Source organism: Rutilus rutilus (genome assembly GCF_951802725.1).
Source record: "Rutilus rutilus genome assembly, chromosome: 5".
In the NCBI taxonomy this organism is placed as follows: Eukaryota; Metazoa; Chordata; class Actinopteri; order Cypriniformes; family Leuciscidae; genus Rutilus; species Rutilus rutilus.
In genome coordinates this window covers 42892482-42911199 of record NC_140213.1, presented here as the reverse complement: position 1 = coordinate 42911199, position 18718 = coordinate 42892482, and the positions used below count along the sequence as shown (strand labels likewise).

The 18718-nt window shown below is 38.2% G+C and overlaps 1 protein-coding gene across 2 annotated transcripts; it reads right to left on the bottom strand.

Moving 5' to 3' along the window:
• Positions 1–233: 233 nt before the first annotated feature.
• On the bottom strand, positions 234–18396 carry alpk3a (alpha-kinase 3a). 2 transcript variants are annotated; one of them, XM_084409411.1, is made up of 16 exons: positions 18166–18396; positions 17944–18052; positions 17372–17645; positions 16753–16791; positions 16155–16276; positions 15867–15984; positions 14335–15694; positions 7754–10232; positions 6308–6455; positions 3902–4029; positions 3749–3784; positions 3349–3623; positions 2249–2337; positions 1710–1927; positions 1577–1625; positions 234–1483 (listed from the first exon to the last, which is right to left on the bottom strand). In XM_084409411.1, exons 3-16 carry the CDS (start codon positions 17506–17508, stop codon positions 1141–1143), a joined length of 5541 nt encoding a protein of 1846 aa, XP_084265537.1. In that variant the 5' UTR covers positions 17509–17645; positions 17944–18052; positions 18166–18396; the 3' UTR covers positions 234–1140. The 2 variants fall into 2 exon arrangements, with proteins under 2 accessions (XP_084265537.1, XP_084265538.1); XM_084409412.1 differs by lacking the exon at positions 16753–16791 and having other exon boundaries at positions 17944–18396.
• Between the last annotated feature and the right edge of the window lie 322 nt (positions 18397–18718).

Below are 18718 nucleotides of genomic sequence, written 5' to 3'. Positions count from 1 at the left end.
AAACCCCTCTTATCATCTTATCATTTATGACCACTATCTGTGGTAACCCTTCATATAATAATATATCATAATATCTTCATATAATAATGATTACTAATTCTTGTGAATGGGGTAAAGGTTTAGACAGCAACATTTATTGATTTATGTTATTTTAAATGAACATACATTTCGATATGTATGTTGTGTGAGTATCTGTGTCGTATATGTATATACATACCAACCATTTAAATTTTGGAGTTGGTAAGACTTTTTAAAGTTTTTGAAAGAAATCTCTTATTCTCACAAAAATATTAGCCCAGTTGTGTGAAGTTGCAGGGATCTAGAGAGATATGACACATGAACAGTCTGAAAGGTCAGTAGTAAATGGCTTTACTGTGACAATAAAGTTCATGATTTTCGCTCTTCTAGGAGACACATTTGAGATAAAAACAAATCTGCACTGAAAATGATGCCAATAGTTTGCCCATATACAACCAAGATTGGTGCACTGGTGTTGCATATTTATGGCCATATTCATAAAAGCAGAACAATCCACTATAAAAAGCCTCTCAGTGACAAAAAAGAAAAGAAAAAAAGAGCGCTGCATTTCTACACAGCTGAGACACATACATCACAGATGCTTGAGGAATCCTTAAGAAACTCCCTCTCTCTTGGTTCCTCAGTCATATAAACTTGACATAGGAACATTTGAATAAATCATAAAGTTCCAGAGTCTATCTGAAAACATTGTTCATCCGTCTACAGGCGGTCCTGGTTTTATATCTATCTCCAGTGATAGTCTTGAAAGGAGAATTCAGCTCTTAAAAATAAAGTGAAGGTGCTCTCAGGAGGTATAAATGGTGACTTATAGCTGCAAAGCAGTTCACAGTTATATTAAAAATGGCCACAACACCTCTGGTCAATCATCCATTTACTTTTCATGTTTCTATATAGTCATTTCTTCCTTGGTTGTTGCATTTTAGACACTATGTGCAAAGACAATGGACAGGATCCATTTATAGGAAGCCATTTGTCCTGTACAACAGTAGCTATAGATATTTATACAGGCTCCAAACTAAAGTTTGGAAAGAAAATCAAAAAAAGTATGCCCTAGTTTGCTTTAGCTTTGCATTATGTTTTCAAGAGCTCTAGTCCTTCTCTCTACCTCATCCTGACAGGTTTTGGGACCTCCACAGCTTTGTGTTTGGTAGTGGAATTGTTCTCCCCGGGTTCACTTGTCTTTTTAACCACTTTGGGGCTTGACGTGCCTTTCCTGGTGGACTGAGGGCTATTTACTTTCTTCTGAAGCTGAGGGCTGGATGAGCCTGTTACACCTCTCCGGGCCAGTAGAGGGCTCCTGGAGGTCTTTATCTTAGGCTGCAGGAGAGAATCCACTGGCTTTAACGGTCTTAGGCTCAACAATCCACAGTAGTAGTTGCACTGATGTTGGGTAATGAACTGCTCGATTATCTTTGGAGATCCTTTATCGGTGAGGCCCTGATACCTGCGGCATGAATGGAAATATTAGTCTTAGAAGAAGTGGAAATATAAGAAAAATGGGTACAAATTTGAATCTTGTATAGTAGAATATACCAACCCTTTAGACTTAGTAGCAATTTCAATGCTTGTGATCTTCGTATCGACACCTGAAACACACAAGAGATTATTTTATACTTAAATATTGGCAACATACATATCAAGTTGCAGTGTTGAAGTAAATTTCTCGTTACCTTCTAAACGGGTAACCAGGATGTTTCCATTGGTCCACTGATGGATCCAATGCTGGAAAGCGCAACACTTCTGCTCCACTTCAGAGGTGGTTCTGGCGATCAGTCTCCCTGTGCGGTCCATCAGGCAGTATTTCAAAAACACACCCTTCAGATCTGTCTCTACTGAAGCATATGGAACTGTATTGGCGGGCCGATACATCAGATGAAGGGGGATCACTCTGAAATTTTTCAGAGGAGCAACGAAGAATAAAATTAGATCATTTTGATGTCGTCTCTTATTTGATAGCCATATGCATTCCACAGAAACATATTTCAGTCAGTATTCATAGAACACACATTTATTTTAAATGTTCATAAAATAAATCACAAATTATCTCAAACTGTTTTGACAGATTTGTAGCACTTCAGAGAAAAAAATAGTAGTTAAAGTCAAGTTCTTAGTCTTAGATACTGATATCTATAATGGAACCTAGTGTACATATTATATATATTCATAGAGACAATATTCATAGTTTGAAATGTTGTATTCCATGACCTACTCTAATGAGAATCCAAAGTTCTCGATCACTCTGGCCTCAGCAGCAAATATTTTGCAGTACTCCCGAACGGTATTCTGGATTTTACAATCCTGAGGATAAGAAAAGAACAAAAAAAAATTATACTTGGGGAAAAAACCCAGACTGAAAGTCATTGTGGTAAAAATCTGTGCATTCCCCCCAAATTAGAGTAATTGTTTATTCACAAATGGTTTTCATAATTCTGACAGAATATCTGAGAGGCTATTTTTCTATACAGTGATAATACACACTCCAAAAAGACCATAAAAAAACAATGAGGCAAGACTTGTTTGCTATATTAATTGCTATATTGAGTGCTAATCATTTACTGAAAACAATTCCCTCTAATGCAGCTCTCAAATATTATTCACATTTGAAAACCTCATTGGTTCTCATCCAGTCACTTCATAAAGCTATAATGACGTGTAATATAGAGCACATCGTGACTACTTTTATGATAATATTATGGACCTTTTTGGAGCTTAGCAGTAAAAATCACCACTTTCCCTGAAGCTCTGGCATTCTCAGATATCCTTCTGTGTTTCACTATACAAAGAAATACAGGTGAATAAATGTGACCCTGGATCACAAAACCAGTCATAAGTCGCACGGGTATATTTGTGGCAATAGCCAACAAATATAACAACAATATAACAAAACAAACCCATTGTATGGGTCAAAATTATCCATTTATCTTTTATGCCAAAAAGCATTAGGATATTAAGTAAAGATCATGTTCCATGAAGATATTTTGTAAATTTCCTACGGTAAATATATAAAACATTTATTTTTGTGAGTGAATGCAGCACAATTGTGAACATAAATGGACAACTTTAAAGGCGATTTTCTCAACGGTTCGATTTTTTTGCACCCTCAGATTCCAGATTTTCAAATAGTTGCATCTCAGCCAAATATTGTCCTATCCTAACAAACCATATCAATGGAAAGCTTATTTATTCAGCTTTTAGGTGATGTATGAATCTCAATTTCAAAAAATTGACCCATGTGACTGGTTTTGTGGTCCAGGGTCACAAATGATGCTGATGCGTCATAAATGTTGTGCGATCCAGTAAGATTCTGACCTGTCTGGTGATCTCTAGATTTCTCTCGACCAGGTTGCTCTCCTCCTTGGCCCCATATGCGATGGGATTTCTTACTTTAGTGATGCACGTGGTGCCTGACTCAAAGACAGGGTCCAAACCATAGATGACCTTTGCCCTGCAGGTCTTGTGCACACATCCCTCTCCAATCTGCACCTCTTCCGTCATGATGCGACCAAAGAATTTCTCGCCCCAGTAACCAGAGTCTGCCAGGCCTTTGGTGAACATCATTGGTGTCATCTCAATCTCTTCTCCAACTGAGATTACAGAAATATACAGAAATAAAGCATTGGAAACTTAGATGGGTAAACAGCTTCAAAAATTCATAGCAATAGTATAATTCATAGCAATAAACACACTTGATTTCCTTCAGAAGTCTTACCTTCTAAATCATCCCTTAAGAAGAATTCTGCCAGTACTGCCCAAAGCGAAACAGAGTAAAGGTAAAGATAATAAATAACACATGAAAAAAAATATTTCAACAGATGTTTAGCAGATTTCTGTTTATTAATGGACCAAAAGAGTTATAAATTACTGTCTGCGCTGAGTAAGTAATCAGTGATGTCAGTCCCATATTCATTCTTGATTGAGCATCCATACACTCCACAGTCTCTGCTGGAAGCCTGGACTATGGCCAGTGCCACTGGACCCTCATCCCCAGCACTGAGAGAGAGAGAGTGTGTGTGAGAGAGAGAGAGAGAGAGAGAGAGAGAGAGAGAGAGAGAGAGAGAGTGTGTGTGAGAGAGTGAGAGAAAGAGAGAGAGTATGTGAGAGAGTGAGAGAGAGAGAGTGAGAGAGAGAGAGAGAGACTTTAGCTTTGGCTGGTTGGTGGGAAACTTTAATATAAAAACTCTCTGGAATGTGTAACTTGAAAAGTACACATCAAATGTCACCACCTGCAATTTTGGGTTGTAACAATTAAAATCATTCCCCATAATAACTAATATAGTATATACTGGTGCGTTCAAGTCATGTCGAAAAGATCATATTTATGAGTTGAACGCACATGCCACCACAAAGTCGTAAATACGAGTGAGAAGCTCAGGGTTTTTTGTAAAAGAATTGACAATTTTTTGTATCAGAATTATTGTAAATTCGAGTTTCCTAGTTAAAAATTGGACATGAACGCTCTCTCAAGTCGTATTTACCACTGGGAAGTTCGGGGATAATTTTGATACCAAAGTTCCAGAGTTGGGTGGGCCATAAACTTTAAACATGGCAGAGGGAAGAACGATTGCTTCTGTATGGAAGCTTGTTTTCGCCACGGAATAAAACAATTTTAAAGATAATTGTGACTTTTTATCTCACAATTCTTATTTCTTTTCTCAGAATTCTTAATTTTGACTTTATAACTCGTAATTGCGACTTTATATCACGGAATTCTGACTTTATAACTCGCAATTGGGAGTTTATGTCATGCAATTCTGAGAAAAAAAGTCAGAACTGTGAGACGTAAACACTATTTCAAGAAAAAAAAATCTGAATTGTGAGATAAAAAGTCACAATTACATTTTATATTTTTTATTTAGTGGTGGAAACAAACTTCCATACTGCTGTGACTGGTTTCTTTATTAGATTTTATATACATATATATATATAATCATTTGAAGTGTACTGTATTATACACAGCGAAAATAGCCTACATTTGACCGAAATTCCAGAATCGTCGGCATGGTGAATGTTTATATTGTTGTCAATCAATGGGACGACAATGAAGCACTTGAATGCGACGAGCTCGTAATCACGACTTCAGAAGTGGGAAGTAGGACATTTTCGATAGCATGTGAAGGTGGCATAAGCCCCAATCTTTACGAGTTGGGCCCTGTTTTTACAGTCTATGTTTGGGCCACAATACCACAATATTCATAGGTATTTTATTTAGCAGTGACAATGTCAGGATTTGTTATTTACAACAAAATAAGCTAATTCCCTGCACAAAATATAATAGCATTGTAATATAATAATATTATTTGTAACAAAGTTTACAGTGGCTTCATAAATGAATAAAAAAAGGTTAAAAAGCAAAACAGACCTGATTTGCATTCTTTGTTCTTCATTTTCTAGAGGTAGAGTTTAAAAACCTTGTGTAGTTATTTAAAAAGAGGGTAGCTAACACCGCCATCTTACTCCGTCGAAAGAGCTTGAACGCACCTGATGTCGTAAACACGACTTCTCAACTCGTAAATACGTACTTCCCAGGAGGACTTGAAAGCAGCATCTATATACAGTATATCCTATTAATGAAAAGAGCCACAAACTTACAGCCACACGAGGGCAGTGTTACAAACACTAGCACAGTTGATGCATTTGAGGGTGCTTGCGTGTGAGTAGCTACTGCATCATTGTGCTGATACAGCATGTGAGAAACAAATTTAGACTTTTAATATCCCCTGATGGTGCAATTGAGCAGTGTTGGGTTACACACTCTCTGTCTGACTGGGGCCTCACCAATCACAGCTGTAGGGTTCATGGACAAATACAAATAAGTGAATGACAAGTCTCCACACAGCAGAGAATATTGGTAATAAATATAAAGGTAATAAATCTTTTCTTTTAATAAATACATGCAGGTTTACTGCATTAAATGCCTCATATAGTAGGACATCAAAAAAGTAGATAACGCACAATGTCATAACTTGTGAATCTTTGTTAGATCTTTATTGCAACATTTCGGTACTTTGCTCAAATATGTAGAAAAATGCCTGAAAGGTCTTTAACAGAAACATTGCCATTTAATAAATATTTCCAAGCTATGACAGTGTGTGGGATTTTCTTTATTTTTTTTATTTTTATTATTTTTTATTCATTTTTCCATCTATAGCTAATCTGTTGATTAACACAGTAACTTTTTACTTGTCCTTGTCCTTTTCCCTGTTGTTTTGGGATTATGTATCTTGACAGTTACAATTTTAGACTGTGTTGAATGACTAGAGGAATTTACCGTCTTTCGATCTCCAAAATCTCCTCTTCGTCTCTGTACCACTTGATGGTGGAGTCACTAAGAATGTTAAAAAACTGGCACCACAGCTTCAAGTGGCCGGAGGCATCTGAGAAGGGCTCTCCCCTAATCTTGCGGATAACCTGAGGAGCTGAATGGAAAGAGGATAAGGGGAAACAAGGTAAAGATATGTACTCTCTAGTTTTGACTCTTCCCCCATATCAGACGTCCCTCTATGTCTTGGTGTAAACAAGATAACGTCTGAACAGTGCAAAATTAGAACACTTGCTTAGAAAGCAGGAGAATAACCAGAATACTGTACATCTAAAAATAAACTGTCATGCAATCAGGTACAAATATTTTAATGGCTTTTTATGTCGGTCCCAAACTAGAGTCGTAAAATAAATTGGGGGCTTGTCCGGCATTTGAACCTGGCACCTCTGGCATATAGATTAACAGCAGGGCTTGACATTAACACCCGCCAACCAGCCAAATGCGGGTGGATTTCAGCAATGGCGTGTAACACAGACACTTTGGCGGTACATATTTTTCAATTGTAGTCTTTTAAAAAGGCATCTAAAATAATAAACTAAGAACAATGTAGTATAGTCAAAAATACAGATTTTTCAATACTGAAATATCTGAAACTCTTCCAATACAAATTTTCCACAGAATAGATAGACGATACCAGCTGCGCTTTCTCTCTCTCTCATCTCTCCGACAGCAAGTTGACACACAAACCCGCCTCCCCTCACTCATTCATTTCATTTGCTCCGGATTAATATTGTTGATGTTACAGGGCTTAAATTTCGGCGTGGGATTGCAGCTATTCCGCATAATTTTACTCATTCCCACATATTTTGTGCTCACACCCAAAGTGCGCGCACATAAAGCCGCCTCTCAGTACTAAATTGAGTTCTTTTTCGCTGCTAATAGCCCTTAAACAGTCAAACACACACAAAATAATGTCAAAATGTTGGTCTTGGTGAGTATTCACGTAAACACAGTCTGTGTTTTAAGTGAATGTAAACAGTTGAGAAAAAAAAACACGTGTAACAGTATAATCCATGCGTCAGGTCTTATAGTGAGAGCAGCCTAATATAACCGCAGCCAAATCATGAGATAGTATTAAAAATATCTATTTGGCCGTTTTTCCCCAATGGTATCGATGTCAAAATTATGGCCAGTGAAAATTCTGAGAAGCTAGATACTTTAGAAAACCACAAGTCACAGTGGCTGGTGAGCAAAAAAGTTTTTGTCAAGCCCTGATTATCAGTATTGGTCAGTAAAGATTGCATGAAGTGTTAACAGTGCTAAGAGAAGAGTTAGTTCTTCCTTGCACAGATCTGACAACCTTTTCAATAGATGATATGAACAATTTCAGTAGGTTCCTGCTGAACTAAACATCGATATCTGTGAACAGTCACCGTAAGAACACACATGTGCTACCTTTGAAGGGGTCCAACTTCTCCTTTTCTGCTGGTTTGCTTTCTGTCTTTGTGCTGTCTGCCACCTCTGCAATCTCCTCCTTAGGTTTTGGCACCTCCAGTGTGGCCTTGCGGCGGCCCAGCAATGGTGAACGTCTTTCTGTGGGAGGTGTTTGCTGCCCACTTTGAAGTTGCAGGAAAGCTGCCCTGCGAGCCTGACTGGGCGACATATACGGACTATCCCTCTTAACCTGCGTGTCAGATCCCTCATCCTCAGACTTGGTTTTGGCAAGGTAGATTTTGCGGCGAGCACCAGAAGCCAGCTCCTCAGGGGTGGCAGAGGGTATTAGGGTGAGACTGTCTCGTCGCTTCATCTTGGGGCTACTCTCACAAGATAGAGTGGATGTGGGTGTGCTTCCTCCACTCTCTTCTCCTCTCTTCTCACTTCCATCTACTGATGCACCCGAGACAGACCCCTGATTCTCTAAGTTTGGATTATTCTTTGCCATAAGCCTTCGCAAGCTGGCAGGACTTAGTGGAGGGAGCGTAGGTCCCACAGGGGCTGTTAGGCTAAGTTTCTCTATGGAAGGTTTGTCCCTTTGAAGCCTGTCAGCTTCAGGCTCTACTCTTGTGTCTTTTGGTTGAGGAACTCTGTCTGGGTCTTGGTTAGTAATACTAGGAGAAGTTTTTGTAGACATATCAGGACTCAGTTGGGACATGAGCTGCTCTCTTGACTTCTCAGAAGAAGCGGCTGGATCATGTTGGTCGCTTTCAGTCTTCAGCAGTGTAAATAAAGTCTCGATATGTCTTTCTGCATTTGTGACAGAAATGGGGGGAATATCTTGAGTCATATCTTGTGAGATTACTATGCCAGGAAGTGAGGGCTTTGCGTGAGTTTGCTCTTGTTTAAGAGGGGTTGCGTTATCATCAGCACATGCTATGTTGATTATAGGGATATTCTTGTCATCTTCCCTGCCCCACCCAGTGTTCTTACTACCTTGTTCTTCTCCACCTCTCACTCTTGCATCTAGATTTTGTGGTTTAACTTCCTGTGTTCTTTCCCCGAAAGGTGATGATGGAGTGCTCCTTGTCACGCTCAAGTGGTCTGGAATAACTAAGGCGCTGTTGGAAGCTGATTCACCTGACGCTCTCGTTGCATCATCCATCTGTCTTTCCTTTTCTCGAAATATCTGCGCAACCTCTTGTGTTAAAGGTTGCATAACTCGCTCAGGGTCTAATTTCAGCATTTCACTTCTAGGCGCAATAACAGGTTCTTCACGTTTGACTCTTTCTGGCAATGTGACCTTGATTTCTGGGATGAGTGGCATGGATCTCTTCTTTGCCACGTTTTTGATAACGGTTTCTCTTGTATCGGGGAGTATTATAATTGGTTGGACTGCTGATTGGTCCTTCTCTGATAATCGTCTCTCGGCTTGTGTTTTTGTTAGGAGTTTTGGTTTATCTACTTTGTATGGCCTCGACTGAGTTTCCGTGACCTCGGTCTCACCTCGTCTTGGACTTTTGGGGATCTCCATCTCTGGAGTCACAATAGATGCTTCTGGCTCTGGAACAACATTCTTGTTTTGCTTCACATCCTCTTTCTTCGGTTGAATGGAATCATCCTTCAGTTTTTCAGCATTAACACTGCCCTTTTCCTTATCCTCCCTCTCTTTCCCAGTGCTTTTCTCTATCTTATCTTCACCACTATATTTTCCCTTGTCTTCAGCACTCCTGCTCTGACTTGGAATGCTTTTATCATTCTTATCTTCCTCCGTTTTAAAGTAATTCGCTGTAGCAGAGTCAGCTGCAACTTCTTTATTATCTGTGAAACTAACATTTAGTGCTGGTATAGATTTTTCATCTGGAATAAAATCAGTTTCCATTGCACTCTTAGATACGACAGCGACAGAATCCCCTTCTTGACTTAGCCCCGATGCTGGGGACAATGAATTTTGATCATTAATTTCATATTCTCTTTCACTCACTACAACTACAGGAAGGACTGACTCTTTTATGACAAAGTCTTTCTCCGACTCTTGTTCCTCCGCAGAGAAAGATTTCCTTTCTATTGCACCATCAATCTCCTCTTTATTTTCCTCTGTCAGGGAACCTCCCTCTAGCGTTTTTATAACAATTTCCTCCTCCATATGAGGAATTACTTTCTCATTTGACTCACATGGCTCTTTGCTCTCTTCTAGCCTTAGCCCCGCTGACTGGGACTCAGTGTGCATTTGGGTAGGGACAAAGTCGGCAAGCTGTGAAAGCTGAGACTCTGGCTGGCTCTCACAACACTGCATGCTTTCCAGGTCTGCCATGATGAGGTCTGTCAGGGGGGCAGCGGAGCCCCCCTTTTCCTCTAAAATATGCATTTCCTCAGCACCTCCCATGAGCTCATCCACAGGATAGGCAAATTCCAGCTTTTCAGTCTGACATAAAGGATTGGGCAAGTCCACAGAGGCAGGAACATCAGTGGTGCTGGGTTTAGTATGGTCATCTGTAGCCTTGAGACATAAACGGTTGCGTGTTAAATATTTAACATGTCGGCCTCGTAACACTGTATGCACTGCATAGATTGTACTGGTTTAATTTGTCCTCTTGGCATGCATTAGAACTTTATTGTCTGGTTTCACAGACAGGGTTTAGATTAAGCCAGGATTAGACCTTAGTTCAATTAGGACATTTAAGTCGCTTTTATAAATGTGGCTTTGAAAAAGTGTGCATCTTAAGACAAATCAGTCAATTTTTTAAGATATCTCAGTGCATGTTGCTTTCAGTTAAACCAGCTCAAACTTACATTTTAGTCTGAGACTAGGCTTAGGCCTTGTCTGTGAAACCGGGGGTATGTTTATGGCATTTGATATTAATTATGGGATAGTAATGAAAAAAAAATAAGAGTAACTGATCACTCTTATGTTTGTATTGTTACAGTGTGCTTCTAAAATCATGCAATCAATAGCTGAGGCAGATGTTTTTGTAAAAGCTTATATTTCAATAAATATAAACAATATATAACAACAACGTTTTTGATTTAAAACCTTAACTATTTATTGTCAGTCTGTTTCTTCACTTGTTTTTTGAGCTGTTATATTTGAAACAATATACACATTTGTACTATCAATCTTGTGCAACTTTCCATGTACTAGGAGGAAAAACAACATAGCCTACTATTTATTTATGACCTGTCAGGTCAACTTGACAACGCCCCCATCTAGTGACATTTGATATGACTTACACCATCAAACCACATTAGCAATGACTTAAAAAACACTTATCAATATGTATATATATCACTTATCACTTATCAATATGTTTTAAGTATATATACAAAATACATTATGCATTTTACATAATTAATGATGCCCATGTTTTAAATTTATAAATACAATGCATAACATTCTAGTCTAGAAAAAAAATAGATTTTTCCCACAATTCCTTTGTTTTCGTGTGGTAAGTGGTACGCACCGTAATAATGATTTGTCTCCAATATGGAGATCTTAAAAGGTGAATTGTGTAATTGTTGTGCCACTACTAGCACCTAACAGAAAAGCCAAAATTTGTTTTCAAACAAGTTGATCAGACAGACAGGTAGCCCCGCCTCCAAAGTCACACCATTGGTTGAACCAATGTTGTTATGTCCAACGAGCGCAAACAAACAGATTGCAATTCCATTTGGTGCCAAAAGTTGCCACTAGTATCAACTGCTTGAATGTTTTTCTGTGCTCATCTGCTAATTTAGTATTAAAAGTTGTTATTGTAAGCCTTAGGTAGAGCCCTAAAATCACAATGAAACGGAAGTAGCGACAGATCTTTCACATTGTTACGTATATCCAAGTGGATTATCGGAAAAGAAAAAATGTAGGGCGTTGGTTCTATATGTTGGTTGTTGATTGGATTTTGAGATGTGATCCAATTATGACATCAAAATAACTAATAATTAAATGGATTAATTGCATTTATAAAATTATTTGGTGAATTTCCATTTTTCTTACAGGCTGACTTTAAACTATATAACCTTATTACACAATTTTTGTATATAATGTAATCAGTTTAGAATATGTTCACTACAATGTACATGACTACTACGTTTAACTGTAAAAAAAAACAAGACAGAAAATTAACTGTTCAGTAGTGACAGAGCTTATCACATTAATAAGCCGTGCACACGACAACTTTCTTTTAACACACGGCAACTTTCTTTTAACAGAAGTTCCTCTGTTGTGATTCAACACACAAGGATCAAAATTTATGTGCAGGGTTCCTCTAACTGACACACCACAACAACTAACATTAACTTCTTCCCACGAGACGCTAGGGTTGTTGCACTTCCACTTTATATTGGAAATAAAACAGCTGAATATGTTGCATGCCACTGCCAGGTGCAAAGCTATCACATGCTTGTCCTGTCTGAGATTGTAGAGCACGTCAATGAATTAAAGGTGACATTCACCTTGTTGACTAACAAACGTGAAACGTTATTAGCGTTTAGCCGTGTCTGGTTTTAAGCGATGATGCAATCACTGTGGTTCCACATGCCTTTCTAACAGCCTCATTTCTCTGTAATCTTCAGACATGGCATTTTAGAAATCATGTGAGACTGCCATGTGCATATTCTTGCCAAGAAAGAAGCTTTTTATAGTTATAAGTAAACATGTCCGTAATGCAACAACTAAAATCTAAAACCAAAATTAATAATGGGCATCATTTACGCACTGAGATAAAGGTTTTACATGCAAGTAAAACGTGAGCAACGGTAAAGAATCCTTATTCCAAAGAACAGAACTGTCAGCTGACTTTGGTTTCTCTTACATAATGTAGCTATATGAGTTTAACAGACAATTACTCTTTGTATGGTATGGCTTCTCTGAGCACAGATTAGAAACAGGTTTATTTTAAGACACAGGGAACCAAAGAATCTAGAAAATGTGAAGAGGTTTTGTCTTCTTGTCTTAGTGTCCGGCAACTGTCATTCCTCATGTCCTGACCTGCACTAACATTAAAACACGCCCATTTAAAGTCAACATGAATATGGCATGGACCCCGTTTACTTTCTTAATGCATGCACGATTTAATGTCTGAAATGTAATGCCTTTCTTTTCAATTATAGGGAGAAAATAAAGTTCCACCCCACATGTTTTTTTGGAAGTACATCCCATTAAAGAAGTTAAAACTGTTGTAAATGCCATTCCATGTTGACTTTAAGAATACTAGTTGGTCCTTATGAGTGAATATGATTTTTGTTGTTCTTAAGTGTTGCTGACGCATGCAAACTCCCTTTCAAACTATTCTAGATAAGCTGAAATCCAGCCAGTTTGACTCACTCTGGACATTATTGATTGTCCTTTTAAAGAGACAGCAGGCCTTATTCAAAGTCTTAGGAGAACCGTAAATGAGACAAAAGCAGAGCACAGATAAATATTTCCATGTGAATTGCGTTTGAGTTTATACAATACTGCTCAAAAGTTTCATATTTCAAATAAATGCTGTTTTTTAAGAACTTTCTATTCATCAAAGAATCCTAAAAAAGTATCACGGTTATATTAAACAGCACAACTGTTTTCAACATTGATAATAATAATTTTTTGAGCATCAAATCAGCATATCATGTGACACTGAAGACTGGAGTATTGATGCAGAAAATTTAGATTTGCATCATAGGAATAAATTACATTTTTGTTTGTTTGCAATAATAAGTAACACTTTACAATAAGGTTTTATTAGTTAACACTAGTTAACTACTTTAGTTAACATGAACTAAGAATAAACAATACTTCTATAGCATTTATTATTCTTAGTCAAGGATAAATTCAACATTTACTAATACATGGAAATCAAATGTTGTATTTGTTAACATTAGTTAATGCACTGTGAACTAACATAAACAATGAACAACAGTATTTTTACTTACTAAAATTAACAAAGATTAATAAATACTGTAACAAATGTTTTGCTCATTTTAGTTACTACATTAACTAATGTTAACAAATGAGACCTTACTGTAAAGTTTCACCCAATTATATTTCACAATATTACTGTTTTTACAGTATCTTTATTGGTGAGCATGAGAAACTTCTTTCAAAAACATAAAAAAAATTAAAATAAATCATACCCACCCAAAACTTCAGTGAGTCCAAAATATAAATAAAGTTCTAAAAAAAAAGGGGGGAAAAAAGAGAGAACTTTTCTCTTCAACTGTTATGCTGATAATATATTAATGTACAATACAACATTGTAATAAATATTGTATTTAATTAGTAAAGCATTCCCACTAGTGCATGCTCTCAGACTTTAGTCCCCACCTTTTTTCCTGTATCCCAAACACTGTGTTTGCAGTTTTCCTCAGAAAATAGTCTATATATGAACATTGCTGACTCCCTGAATCCTCACATGATAAAGTCAAAGATCAAACAACCTCAAAGCTGCCTACTGTGTTCTCTTGGGTATAGTTTGTGTCATCATCTTGGCCATGGACTGGTGTAATTAAACTCAAGTCTTGCTGCACAAATGTACCACCTATAAATAGCTCCCATGTGCTGTGGTGCAGGAAGCCTTGCACTAGACGGACAAAACCGGCAGGTTGTAAAGTGAGAAGTGCGATGAACTCACCTTGAAAAGCAGCGAATGAGAAATCTGCAGGACGTCCCCTGGACTGCTCTCCTCTTTTGGCATCTCCTTCTGCTCCTCCACAGAAAGTCTAAGTGTTGCTCCAATGCTCTCAAGATGTCTTTCAGGAGTGGGAGACACATCCTCAGGTTTGTTGGCATGGAATTCATCTGAATTAGAGTTTATGATATTATTAGGGGTGGTTGAATCTTGTGTTTGTTGCAAAGACTCTGTTTTTACTTCCAAGTCCGTCGTTTGAGATGATTCCTGGACCAGCTTTGGTGTACCCTGTCCGAAGGTCACCTCTTGAGGAGGTGTTTGTGAGGGAGGGAGGTGTATCTCATGAGGGATTTCATTTTCTACGATCACTTCACTAGCTCTCCATGTGGTTTCTGCTGTCTCTGTAGACTTCTTGCTTTTGCCGAAGAACATGTCCTTTAAGGAGTGAAGAACCGAGGTTAGAGCTGACTTGTGTTGAGGTTCTGGCTCTTTGTGTGATGCGGCTTTGGTTGAAGGCCCAGATGCAGCTCTTTGCTCTTGTTCTGTTTGCCTCATTTTCTCTCGTTTTCTTTCTTTGGCTCTCTCTCGCTCTTTCTCCCGCTCTATTTCTCTTGATCGGTCCCTCTCCTCTTCTTTTAATCTTTCTCGTTCCTTCTCCAGCTCTTTTTCTCCTTGGACAGGGCTAACATTGACGTCCATGATCTCAGGACTCTGATGTTGCTCAGCAGCCTGTGACTTCACAGACTCAGATAAGTATTTTGCCAAGCTCATTCCTTCATAAGCATCCTCTTGTTTTCCGTTGCTCTGGGTGGGATTAATAACACCCACCTCATCAAATCCATTGGTAATACGCTGCTTCTTTTCGTCCGGTTTCTCTTTGGTGGACTGCTTCGTGGTGACCACCTCCATTGGATCGCAGATACGGCTGAGTTTCTCATTACCATTCTCCGCTTTCATCTCTGTGGCTCCTACAGAAGCCTGCGCCATGATGCTCTCAGACTTATCGTCTATGAGCGCAGGCTGCTGTTCTTCTGTCCCTTGGGAGGCCACGTTCTCCTCTCCATCCTGGGTTGTGGGAGAGGAGCTCAGGGGTTCGTTCCCAGCAGAAGTCCTACGCTTCCTTAGTAAGCGCTCCTGGTTTATCACATGTAATTGTTCCTTCTGGATGTTCTCCTTACCCCGACGTCGACTCTCTTCCAGCTCTCGCCGCTTGATCTCAGCCTTCTGTTTCAGTTTGGCGAAGAACCTTTGGTGGATCATGTACTCGCTCATGGTCCCCACCTCCAGTACCCCGGAACAGGAGACGATGCCCTTACTGTTCCTCGCTGAGGCCTGATAAATGGCTGCATCTTCTTCTGTACAGCTGCCAAACCAAGCAAATGTGGTTATAGTCATTGTGTAGTCACTACTAAAACAATTAAAGCATTGATTTGGGTGTAATGTCATACAATGTTTTGAAACAAAAGGAGTTGTATTGCTTGAGAAATGTGAAATGTGTAGAAAATAAGCTGACTAGTCTGAATCAAGTAACATACTTGTAGATTTGAAGTGTGTGGATTTTTTCATTGCGAAATATTTCATATTTGGGAAGGCCACAATATCGATCTAACTCCATGTCATCTTTGTACCAGGTCAGCTCAGGAGCCGGGGAACCTGGTGGAAATGTGTGCAAAAATAAGGAGGTTTGGTCTTATTCATTAAAATAACATTCATTTAACCCAGAAAATATATTATAAATGTATTAAAAAAAGACACAAGAAATGTCTTTAACATAGGTATTTAAACTTAACATTTATTTTCATAATCATAAGTAAAACACTTACCCGTGACCACACAAGAGAATTTGACATTGCACGTTTCTGACACTGCCTTTGATTTTATGGTGGTCTCAAAACATGGCTGGGTATCTTCAGTCAAATGAGCCATGACGGTACATAATGTACTCCTAGAGATGGCAAATACAGTGTGTCAACTCAACTTATTATATCAAATTATTCCAAACATTACTATATGAATCAATAAATTATTTAACAATACAGCAAGGAAATAGCATTGACATAAAATAGTATTACTAATATCAGTATTATAATATAAAATTAGAATTATTGACGTGACTGGGAGGGAGAGGCTGCAGGGTGTTAACAGGGTGAGAGGATATTATTTTAGCCTGACTAAAACATGTTTAGTGCACTTTTCCCCATGTGCAATATTCTGTGGTTATTTGGTTGGGTGGGTTTGGAGGATTGAAAGATTTGTACATCAAGCACAATACTGTCATAATCACGCTGCAAATCAAATGCAAACTGGGTATTTCTGAGATTGTAAAACAAACCAAAGGAAAAAAAAGGCATGTTGGGGAACAGAAATAGTTATCTGAAGTGTAGTTAGATTAGGATTGACCTTTTGAGAAGCTTTTATTACCTCGAAGGCCTGTAGTTTGAATAACTGTGAGTTGAAAAGCTATTTAGAAAAGAGGCAAATCAAAGGGACACTCATCAGACAAGAATATCTAAACTAAGGACTTCCACTGTGTGACACTGATTAAGCCAAGAGCAACTGTAATGAAGTCATACAGTAAATGCTGTCGCTAATGGTGAGAATGTTGTGGTCTCTTTTGGCAAAACCGTAGTTGAGCAAACACAATACAACCAATGTGGTAACCACAATTACGTCAGTATTTCAGCAACAACCAAACCATTAAACTGATGACAAACAGATTTTGTGATTGCATTCAAATTACCGTAAGATAAAATGACATCTTATTTAATAAAATAAGTATCAGAAAAGGCAAATGTAGCAAACCAATAATTATGTTCCAATTAAAGCAAATTGCATACTATTAATATTCTATAATTAATACACATTTGATATTATGTTATCACATTTAATATTTATTTCTCAAGAATTAAAAACCATCATAAACCTCAAAATTAACATCCAAACTGGGGGTATGGATAATTAAGACTTTAAAATTTTTAAATAACCAAATAAGGCAGAACAAACACACTCAATCATACTGAACATTCATATCTTTTTTTACCTGTTTTCAGGCCTAACGTTGGAGAGGTAGTTGCGGCTCTCGGACCTTCCGTTTGCCGATGAAACATCCTCCCCATTTTGGCTTCCAGATCTCCCGTTTCCAGAGAAAGAGCGGGTCATGGGCCTCCTGGATGTCATTGTCCAAAACAAATAACTTCAACAGTCCAAAAAACCCCTCCGGGGTTTCAATATTTCTGTAGAATAAAATGTAGGTTTGTCTCCAGGCTTTCGGAACCAAAATGCAGAGTTCCACTTTGTAACTAACTGGAGAACTACTGAAAAGGGGGAAAAAATACAAATCAATTCAAATTGAGAAATACAAACACTTGAAAAAGTACTAACATGAAATTGAAATTTTAAAATATAGTTTGGGCAGAACCGTTCTGTTTTGAGGACAACTAGTCTCAACAAGCAAACCATTTGTACAGAGTAGTTATAAATAGGATCCGGTGTTTGTTACTTTTAATTTGGTCAAACACGAACATTTCTACTTGATTTCAACCAACACGTATACCGACTAACTTTGAATTGCTTGACAAAAATATATTGCAGTATAACACTTAAAGAACTTACCATTAGCATGTTTCTTTGCCTGTTCTTTGGAGTCTGATGTCCCAGTAGCACTAGAATTGTCAATCACAGCAGAGCATGTGTTGCCAGCAAGAACCTATTTATAGCAGGCCTACAAATAGGCGCAAGAGCACATCACATTTTCCACAACTAGCCATTGCTCTGAAGCCACTTGAAAGCAAGCGTCCAAGAAAAAAAATGAATATATACATAAATATCACCTGCCTTAATCATTCCTTATCTGTCAGCTTCATGAGATCCTATAATTCTCGCTCTGACTGAATGATAACACTGTTTAGAGATGTGTGAACATGCAAAGAAATGGGCTAACGTGTGTAAATGTAGCCAAATTCATCCAATATGGTATGTCGGGTGAAAGTGCAGTGATCTGATGCAAGTGATCTTGATGGCAGCTCTTCAGACAAGCTCCAAGCATTGCCCAGGTTTAATTAGGACAACCCCCTCTATGTCACTCTGTCTGTACACCCTCCCCATAACAGTCAACAATCTTTCCCACCGGTCATGTGTCATTGCATCATTTTCCAATCATAAAAGGGCTCCGATTACATGCTGTCAAGCAACCACTCTCACAAACATATCATTCAAACAACAGATGACACACATGCTCACAAATAAAATAATAGAGATGTAAACTTGAGTGTTGCACATGGACGATTAAGTCACAATCAATTCACAAATAATTAACTTGGGATTTGAATTGGACACCAAATTAGAGATTTGTGAAACAAAATTTTTAATTTTCTTCAAATAATATTAT